The sequence below is a fragment of the Cebus imitator genome, unplaced genomic scaffold (genome assembly GCF_001604975.1).
Source record: "Cebus imitator isolate Cc_AM_T3 unplaced genomic scaffold, Cebus_imitator-1.0 Scaffold170, whole genome shotgun sequence".
Taxonomy (NCBI): Eukaryota; Metazoa; Chordata; class Mammalia; order Primates; family Cebidae; genus Cebus; species Cebus imitator.
The window spans coordinates 2589682-2600001 of NW_016107485.1; the positions used below are offsets into that span (position 1 = coordinate 2589682).

Here is a 10320-nt window from a genome sequence, read left to right on the forward strand (position 1 = left end):
ATGTCTTCCCGGAGCTATACTGAAGACTTCCCTGGCCGCACAGTGACCGTTTAGTGCCCCATGATAAGCAAGCCGAAGTCAGGTCTGGCGGAGGCACCCAAGGAGAGACGATGTCTTGTCTTTTCACTCCGTGAATTGGGTAGCCTGACACGGTTATTGTTAATTGGTGGTAAAGAATCTGTGGTCCGTTAGTCTCTATTATGTTTTTGCTCTTATTTATCACTGTATATGTCTGGGCTTCTCTTAACTTTGTAGGACAGATTTTGAAAAAGTTTACCCTTGTGTCCCAGCTATTTCAAAGGGGATCTGCCATCTAGGGAGTTAGTTCCTCTTGGAAATCAGACGTTTGGGCAGTGACTTCCGTTTTGCCACCTGGTAGCAACGTGTAAGGAAGTGGACGTAAGGTTTTCACTCCCTAGGGGAAGAAGCACAGTGGAAAATCACAAGTGACTTCTGGCCTGAAAAGCTCTTCATTTACCTGCTTCCATGATTATTGCCCTTTATGACCCAGTCCTTCTCCCGGCAGACATAGGTGAGGTTCAAAGAAGTGGATGGTGGAGTTTTTTAGACCATCAGTGAATTTTGTAATTAGAAAAAGAACTAATGGCTGGGCGCGTGGCCCACGCCCTAATCCCAGCATTTTGGGAGGCCGAGATGGGCGAGTCACCTGAGGTCAGGAGTTCAAGACCAGCCTGGCCAACATGATGAAACCCCATCTCTACTAAAAATACAAAACAATTAGCTGGACGTGGTGGGGGGCGCCTGTAATCCCAGCTACTTGGGAGGCTGAGGCAGGAGAATCTCTTGAACCCGGGAGGCAGAGGTTGCAGTGAGCCGAGGTCGCGCTATTGTACCCAGCCTGGTGCAATAGTGCGATCTTTTTTTTGAGAGTCCATCCCTCCCCCGCCCTCCCCCCAAAAAAAGGAAAAGAAAAAGAACTTGAGAGTGGTTTAGAAATCATCTTTAACTATTAGCCGGACGTGGTGGTGAGCACCTGTAATCCCAGCTACTCAGGAGGCTGAGGCAGGAGAATTGCTTGAACCCAGGAGGTGGAGGTTGCAGTGAGCTGAGTTCCTGCTATTGCACTCCAGCCTGGGCTGCAGGGAGCGAGACACCGTCTCAAAATAAAATAAAATAAAAATAATAAAGAAATCATCTTTAACTGACAACCACCTGGTCTCTAAAGCCAGAAACTTGGGCCTCTTTCTCAGTATCTTCCCCCTCAGATATCAGTGTCACCATGCCCTCTCCACTTACTTCCTGAGTATCTTACAGATGCTTGCCTCCACTTCTTTGCTTCAGGCTCCATCTTCTCTCACCTAAGTTACCATGACAGCCATCTTGCTAGTCTCTTAGTCACCTTCCCCCGGGACATTTTTCACACTGCTACTGGAAATATTTTCTTTTTTTAAATCAGGATTTTCAGGGGAGGGGGTGCCTGGTCATCAGTATTTTTTTTTTTTTTTTTTTTTTTTTTAAAGCAAGCACTGAGGCTGGGCATGGTGGCTCACACCTGTAGTCCCAGCACTTTGGGAGGCCGAAGCGGGTGGATCACCTGAGGTCAGGAGTTCAAGACCAGCTTGACCAACATGGTGAAACCCCAACTCTACTAAAAATACAAAAACAAATGGCCGGGTGCAGTGGCTCACGCCTGTAATCCCAGCACTTTGGGAGGCCGAGGCGGGTGGATCACGAGGTCAAGAGATCGAGACCATCCTGGTCAACATGGTGAAACCCCATCTCTACTAAAAATACAAAAATTAGCTGGGCATGGTGGTGCATGCCTGCAGTCCCAGCTACTCGGGAGGCCAAGGCGGGAGAATTGCTTGAACCCAGGAGGCGGAGGTTGTGGTTGTGGTGAGCCGAGATCGTGCCATTGCTCTCCAGCCTGGGTAACAAGAACAAAATTCCGTCTCAAAAAAAAAAAAAAAAAACCAAAAAAACAAACAAAAAAATAGCCAAGTATGATGGCTCATGTCTGTAATCTCAGCTACTTGGAAGGCTGAAGCAGGAGAATTGCTTGAACTTGGGAGGCAGAGGTTGCAGTGAGCCAAGACTGCACCATTGCACTCCAGCCTGGGCAAGAAGAACCAAACTCTATCTGAAAAAAAATTAAAGCAAGGACCTCGATTTTATGTATACCCAGATTATATGAATATACAGGGTAGAATCAAAATAGCCTGGCATATGAGACCTCTCAGACCTGAATCCTAATCACTTCTCCAGGTACATTCCCCTTCTGGAACCCTATCCTGCTTTCAAATAGAAATACTGAATATCATGTTCTCTCAAGCCTGTAAGCCTCATATTGTTCCTTCTGCCTAAACCACCCAATTTCCTATTTCCTACTTCACTTATCCTTTTTTTTTCTTTTTTTGAACATTGCAAATGTCACCTTCTCTATAAAGCCTTCTCTTACTTCTCCTTCCAGGTTTGTTTATAGTGTATCTCACTGTACTGTTATTTTACTTATGTGTCTGTCTCCCTTGCTAATTTCAGACTCCTCACAGGAAGACTGTAATTTATACAACTCTGTTTCCTCAGGACCTAGCAGTGTTTTTGTATCTATCAGGCAGCTTAATACATGATCATTGCATGAACTGGTTTACCTAAACCCTGTACATGACGAGAGACTAGAATTGCCACCAAGTTACCTATCCGGGGGCCAGCCTGTGGGATCAGATGGACAACATTGGGTGGGCCCCCCTTACCATGATGTGCCCTGGAAAACTGCTCATCTTGCTAGATTGAGGATGTAGAACTGGCTTCCAACAGAACTTTGGAACCATCCTGCCAGCAAGGTCAGACTGTCAATAAATGGGAATTTACTGCTAGCCTATGGTATAATCTGTTCTTAGAGTATTTGTTCTGTTTTGGAGAATGGAAGATAAAAGAATTTGGATTCTTCCTATGTTCTCTCCTCTGCCCCTCTGTCCCCTACTGATATACTTTGGATATTTATCCCTGGCTGGATCTCATGTTGAAATATAATCCCCAATGCTGGAGGTGGGTCCTGGTGGGAGGTGTTTGGATCATAGGGGAGGATCCCTCATGGTTTGGTGTAGTCTTCACCATATGAGTTCCCACAAGACCTGGTTGTTTAAAAGTGTGCGCCACCTCCCCTACAACTCTCTCACTCCTGTTCTCACCATGTGATGTCCCTGCTTCCCTTTCACTTTCTGTTATGATTGTAAGCTTCCTGAGGCCTACCCAGAAGCTGAGCCAGCACCATGCTTCCTATACAGTCTGCAGAACGGTGAGTCGTGAGCCAATGAAACCTCTTTTTTGTGTGTGTGTGGGAGACGGAGTCTTGCTCTGTCGCCAGGTTGGAGTGCAGTGGTGTGATATTTTGGCTCACTGCAACCACCACCTCCCGGGTTCAAGCTCTTCTTCTGCCTCAACCTCCTGAGTAGCTGGGACTACAGGCACCTACCACCATACCCAGATAATTTTTGTATTATTAGTAGAGAGGGGTTTTCACCATGTTGGTCAGGATGATCTCAATCTCTTGACCTCTTGATCTGCCCACTTCAGCCTCCCAAAGTGCTGGGATTACAGGTGTGAGCCACCACACCTGGCCTAAACCTCTTTTCTTTACAAACTACCCAGTCTCAAGTTTTTGTTTGTTTTTGATACAGGGTCTCACTTTGTCACCCACATTGGAGAGCAATGGTGCGATCTTGGTTCACTGCAATCTTTACCTCCCAGGCTCAAGCGATCCTGAGTAGCTGAGACTATAGGTACACACTACCACACCTGGCTAATATTTGTATTTTTAATAGAAATGGGTTTTTGATATGTTGCCTAGGCTGGTCTTGAACTCCTGGGCTCAGGTAATCCACCTGCTTTGGCTTCCCAAAGTGTTGGGATTACATGCATGAGCAAGAGTACCCAGCCTCAGGTATTTCTTTATTGCAATGCAAGAATGGCCTAATACACCCACCACACAAAATCTTTTTTTTTTTTGAGATGGAGTTTCACTCTGTTGCCCAGGCTGGAGTGCAGTGGCGTGATCTCGGCTCACTGCAGCCTCCACCTTCTTGCTTCAAGGAATTCTCCTGCCTCAGCCTCCCAAGTAGCTGGGATTACAGGTACCTGCCACCATACCTAGCTAGTATTTGTATTTTTAGTAGAGATGGGGTTTCACCATGTTGATCAGGTTGGTCTTGAATTCCTAACCTTAAGCAATCCACCCCCCTCGGCCTCCCAAAGTGCTGGGATCACCGGCATGAGCCAGCGCACCTGGCCACAAAATCTTAAATCTAAATAACTCCTCTGTGACCAAACTTGTTTTCCCATTCCACTGAGACCTGCAATTTCCAGCCACCACCCGCCCGTTTGGCCAGTTTCTAGCTTGTCTTCTGTGTCAGTTGTACTGCTATAAATAAATACCTGAGACTAGGTAATTTATAAGAAAAGAGCTTCAATTGGCCTGTGGTTCTGCAGGTTGTACAGGAAGCATAACGCTGGCATCTGCTTCTAGGGAGGCCTCAGGAAGCTTACAATCATGGCACAAGGCGAAAGGGGAGCAGGTATTTCACATAGTAGGAGTAGGAACAAGAGGCCAAAGAGGAAGGTGCTATCCACTTTTTTTAAATGACCACATCGTATGAGAACTCACTATTGTGAGAACAGTACCAAGAGGGACAGTGCTAAACCATTCATGAGAAACCCACTTCCATGATCCAGTCACCTCCCATCAGGCCCCACCTCCAACACTGCAGATTACAATTGACCATGAGATTTGGTTGGGGACACAGATCCAAACCATATCATCTTCCTTACCCATGCAGCTTAGATTCTGCGTTCCATCGTTTCAGCCACATTCTTGCTTGTGTTCTTGATGCCCGTCTCCCATCAAGTTGTTTCATTGCAGCTGCCAAGCAAAACCCTAAATCATCCATCAGCATTCGAGTACCTATAACCAAGATGCTAAAAAGAATCACAACACTATAATATGTGTCTATGGACAAGCTGTGTTCTCCAACCTCAGTTGGGCCCTCAATGCTGCTTATTTTCCAAACCAGCTCTTTTCTGTTCTCTGCAATTCATCTGTCTCTTCTGATCAGTTGACCTCCCTTTATAGGTTAGTGGGAGAGGCAAGCAAGAGAAGCAATTACAGACACTGTGTTAGGTGCTGTGACAAGGTATGGGAGCACCTAGGAAAAAGGAATATCTAAGTGAAGCTTGAGCAGTCAGTAAAGTCGTCTTTAAAACAGCTCCTATGCCAAGTTCTCAAGAAGAGTACTAGTTTGCCACAAATACAGAAAAGCAGTTGTTTGGATGAAGCAAACCAAATAACTGCTTTTCTGTATTTGTGGCAAACAAATATTGTTCTGTATTTGTGGCAAACAAATACAGAAGTGTTTTTTTTCTGTATTTGTGTGTTAAAAAATAAAATTGGGGAGGCAAGGAGGATCAGACTTAATGCTGTATGAAACAATTTGGATGGACTTGATCCAGAGGAGAATGAGGAGACACTGAATTGTTTCAAATGGAAATAAAATCAGATTTATGCTTTAGTCTTAAGGATGGACAGACTGGAGGGGAGCAGAAGGCTGGCTGGGGCAATCTGTTCAATGATGGAGGTGTAAGCTAAGGGAGTGGCAGTGGGCTCAGTATTATTAGATAATCAGGAGGTAAAAGAGACAGGATTTGGTGATAGATTGAATGTAGGGGCTGAGGCAGGAAGGTTTGGGATGACATTTGAGTGTCTAAATTAAGGGTGATTAATGTACAACTCACAGAAAGGTCTGAGAGAAGAAAATAAGTTCAATTTTTGATATGGTTAAGTTCGAGGCAGATATGGCAAGTTCCATGCCTGGGACAGACATGGCCATGTAATATTGGCTGCTCTATCTGAACTCCAGAGATACATGGGATGGAGATGAAATTAGGATCAGTCAGCATAAATGTAGTATTGACATCATGGGTGTGAACAAGATCATTAAGGGAGAATGTGAAGGTTGGAGAAAATAAAGCCTGTGACAGAACACTTGGGATATGATTCAGGAATGAATGGAGAAAAATATAGCTTCAGTGAAGGCTGAGGAATGACCAGAGGAGTGGAGGAAAACTAGAGAGTTCTGGGTCATGATAAGCATGCATTTCAAGGTTAGATTTTCCTAGAACATGTTGAATACCTTACAGTTATAATACTTTCACACTCATATTTCTCATGCTGCATTATAAACTTTAGGATCATTGTGTCTCTACTGGCCTTATTGAACTAAGGGGCTGCAGTAGGCTCAGAAAGCCTTGAGTGTATCATTAAAGAGATAAGTAGGAGGTAGCAGAGACAGGATTTGATGATAGATTTTATGTAGGGATTGAGGAAGAAGGAAGGGTCTGGCATGACATTTGGGTAACATTTTATCCAAGTACTCAGTACACTGTCTGTTACATAGTCAGTACTCATATATCAATGATGGGGCTGATCGTTAGGAGGAGTGTCACCAGACTGGAAGGTACCTCTGGGAATGAGTATGTTTCACACTGTAGTTCATTCTTTTTTTTTTTTTTTAGACAGAGTTTCACTTATGTTACCCAGGCTGGAGTGCAATGGCGCGATCTTGGCTCACCGCAACCTCTGCCTCCTGGGTTCAGGCAATTCTCCTGCCTCAGCCTCCTGAGTAGCTGGGATTACAGGCACGCGCCACCATGCCCAGCTAATTTTTTGTATTTTTGGTAGAGACGGGGTTTCACCATGTTGACCAGGATGGTCTCGATCCCTTGACCTCGTGATCCACCCGCCTCGGCCTCCCAAAGTGCTGGGATTACAGGCTTGAGCCACCGCGCCCAGCCTGTAGTTCATTCTTAAGTTTTGTGGCCAACAGACGGATAGGAGGTGGATTGTGATGTATTCGGAACATGAGACCTTGAGGAGTTCCATAACCAAAAGGAGGAAGTAACAGCCAGAGGAGACAAAAAGAACTGCTTCTCTTTCTTTCCCCCTCCAAGTTGCTAGTGGAGGGCTGAGCCAGCATCCCAGACTCGTGTGACTATATAGGCAACCATTTGGAGACCTATTTCACTTTGATACCCTAGCCTTCAGCGGCTCAAGGTGTTGGCTTTGTATAGGAGGCTTCCAAGTAGTAAAGCTCCCTGCTCTCAGCAAGCCCAACACCATGGGGAAGGTAGATGTATCAGAGGCAGCACCAACCACCACAGCCACAGCCTACCACTCCATCATGGATGAATATGGTTATGAGGTGGGCAAGGTCATTGGCAATGGCTCCTATGGAACAGTATATGAGGCTTTCTACACAAAGCAGAAGATCATGGTGGCAGTCAAGATCATCTCAAAGAAGAAGGCCTCTGACGACTATCTTAACAAGTTCCTGCCCCGTGAGATACAGGTTAGAAAGGGCGCTGGAAGAGGGAACTGGAGCTTGGTACTAAGCTGCTTGAGGTTTCTCAGAAGGGGTATGGCCAGAAGGGGTGGGGCCAGAAACCCCCAAACCAGAACTAAATGTCTCACTAAGCAGCTAGGAAGATTTATGTAAATTAAACCTCTTTCCTATCCACCCACTCACCTCCAGCCCCACAAAAAGTAAAAGTGCAAAACATAGGGTTTGCCCACAGGCTACTAGTTCTCTGAGGTTCAGGGGTTGATCCTTTTGCAAAGTTCTAAGTAAGTAGCTAAGGGTAGGAGATGGCTGGGAGTGAAGTCAGGGTTCTCCCTTCCCAGGTTTGATGGGTCCTTCTTCTGGGGTCAGGTAATGAAAGTCTTGCGGCACAAGTACCTCATCAACTTCTATCAGGCCATTGAGACCACATCTCGAGTATACATCATTCTGGAGCTGGCTCAGGGTGGTGACGTCCTGGAATGGATCCAGCGCTATGGGGCCTGCTCTGAGCCCCTTGCTGGCAAGTGGTTCTCCCAGCTGACCCTGGGTATTGCCTACCTGCACAGCAAGGGCATCGTGCACCGGTGAGGTCGCTGCCACCCAGACTGGGGACTTTGCTTTCAAGGGGGTTTTATGCACAGCTCTCATTTCCTGCTCTTTTCCTCTCTCAAACTCCCTCCTAAATATCTAGGCCTATTCATGCACTCTATTATAATCATGTGGTTAAGGATACTGATAAAGTACTCACTGCATGGAGAACTTTTGTTTTTTTCCGAGATGGAGTCTTGCTCTGTCGCCTCCACGCTGGAGTGCAATGGTGCCATCTCAGCTCACTGCAACCTCTGCCTCCTGGGTTCAAGCAATTCTCCTGCCTCGGCCTCTTAAGTAGCCGGGGTTACAGGCGCATGCCACCATGCCCAGCTAATGTTTATATTTTTAGTAGAGATGGGGTTTCACCATGTTGATCAGGCTGGTCTTGAACTCCTGATCTTGTGATCCGCCTGCCTTGGGCCTCCCAAAGTGCTGGGATTACAGGCGTGAGCCACCACGCCCATCCTGGAGAGCATTTTATGAAATACAATGGTGAGCTCCCAGTGGTCTTCAGATACCATCCTCTCTCTCTCCTCACTTTGGACTCTCCTTATCCTCTGACCCCTGGCCCTTCAGCTCCCAGTCTAAAACTAAGCCCTCTCCCCAGCCTGACGCCCAGCCTTTCTGCTGCTGGTAGGGACTTAAAGTTGGAGAACCTGTTGCTGGACAAGCAGGAGAACGTGAAGATATCGGACTTTGGCTTTGCCAAGATGGTGCCTTCTAACCACCATGTGGGTCATAGCGCGTCTTACCGCCAAGTGAACTGCTTTTCCCACCTCAGCCAGACTTACTGTGGCAGCTTTGCTTATGCCTGCCCGGAGATCTTACTAGGTTTGCCCTACAACCCTTTCCTCTCTGACACCTGGAGCATGGGTGTCATTCTTTACACTCTAGTGGTCGCTCATCTGCCCTTTGATGACACCAATCTCAAAAAGCTGCTGAGAGAGACTCAGAAGGAGGTCACTTTCCCACCTAACCTCACCATCTCCCAGGAGTGCAAGGTACTGGCTACCCAAGCAGGGCTGAGGCCTCAGGGATGACCCACAGGGAGGGGTGAATATCCATCCTAGGTCACCCAACCTAGGCCTCCCAACCCTGGGGTAAGGCTCTTCCCACACGAGAGCCATTTCACACACTAGCTCCTGCCCTATAATAGAATGGAGTCAGCAGGTGTGGAGGCTCACGCTTGTAATCCCTAACACTTTGGGAGGCCAAGGTGGGTGGATCACGACGTCAGGAGTTCAAGACCAGCCTGACCAACATGGTGAAACCCCGTTTCTAATAAAAATACAAAAATTAGCTGGGTCCGAGTGGCGGGTGCCTGTCTGTAATCCCAGCTACTCAAGAGGCTGAGGCAGGAGAATCGCTTGAACCAGGGAGGTGGAGGTTGCAGTGAGCTGAGATGGTGCCACTGCACTCCAGCCTGGGTGACAGACTCCATCTCAAAAAAAAAAAAAATAGTATGGAAGGCATAAAGGGCCAACCAGTAGGCTCCAAACCTTGCTTGATATGCAGGTTCCAGCCTCTGCCTCTTTAGGCCAGAAGGGGATTATGGAAAGCATTCCCTCCAAGGAACTTTTCACTCCCCTTCCAGGGGGTTAACTGCCTGGCTCTCCAAGATAAAATCAGAGCCACACCCCGTTTGACAAGAGTGGTATGATAGGCTATCCTGCTTCTTTCTTAGGTCCACCTGCTCACTGTGTGTGGTACAATAGAGAAAAACTCAGGCAAGACCTCTCTCTCCCCTGCTCTAGAACCTGGTCCTTCAGATGTTATGCCAAGCTGCTAAGCGTGTCACCATCCTGGATATCATCAAGGATCCCTGGGTGCTCAAGTTCCAGCCTGAGCAACCCGCCCATGAGATCAGGCTGCTTGAGGCCATGTGCCAGCTCCACGCCACCACTAATCGTCACCAATCCTTGGAATTACGACCTGAAAATGGCTGAAGAAGGGTGCTGAGAGAGGAGCAAAGCAGGAGGGTCTTAGGCTAAAAATATTTTATACCAAAAATAAATCTAAGTCTGATTTAGTTTCATCAACTAGGGTCAAAGACACTCTTTTCTCAAGGGAATCTTATAGCAAGGAACACTGCTGGGATAGGAGAGGGATTTCTGCGCAGAGCCTGTAACCAATAATCTTGACACTGTGTTAAATCAATAGTGTAATTCATGATGTGGCTCAGAGGGGATGGGGTGCTCGGATTAACACTATTTTGGGACGCTTTATTTTTTTTTTATTTTTATTTTTATTTTTTATTTTTTTTTGAGACCGAGTTTCGCTCTTGTTACCCAGGCTGGAGTGCAATGGCGCGATCTCGGCTCACCGCAACCTCCGCCTCCTGGGTTCAGGCAATTCTCCTGCCTCAGCCTCCTGAGTAGCT

At 46.8% G+C, this 10320-nt stretch overlaps 1 protein-coding gene across 1 annotated transcript; it reads left to right on the plus strand.

Annotated features, from left to right (window-relative positions):
• Window positions 1-6809: 6809 nt before the first annotated feature.
• TSSK4 (testis specific serine kinase 4) lies at window positions 6810-9980 on the plus strand. The gene is made up of 4 exons (XM_017544716.2): window positions 6810-7358; window positions 7719-7933; window positions 8548-8941; window positions 9695-9980. Exons 1-4 carry the CDS (start codon window positions 7128-7130, stop codon window positions 9884-9886), a joined length of 1032 nt encoding a protein of 343 aa, XP_017400205.1. The 5' UTR covers window positions 6810-7127; the 3' UTR covers window positions 9887-9980.
• Window positions 9981-10320: the final 340 nt, after the last annotated feature.

Excerpts from the sequence above, each read along its gene's own strand:
- TSSK4 (XM_017544716.2), top strand. The coding sequence starts at position 7,128 with ATGGGGAAGGTAGATGTATCAGAGGCAGCACCAACCACCACAGCCACA. Across the intron at positions 7,359-7,718 it reads TCCTGCCCCGTGAGATACAG|GTAATGAAAGTCTTGCGGCA; the intron begins GTTAGAAAGGGC and ends TTCTGGGGTCAG. Across the intron at positions 8,942-9,694 it reads CCATCTCCCAGGAGTGCAAG|AACCTGGTCCTTCAGATGTT; the intron begins GTACTGGCTACC and ends CCCCTGCTCTAG.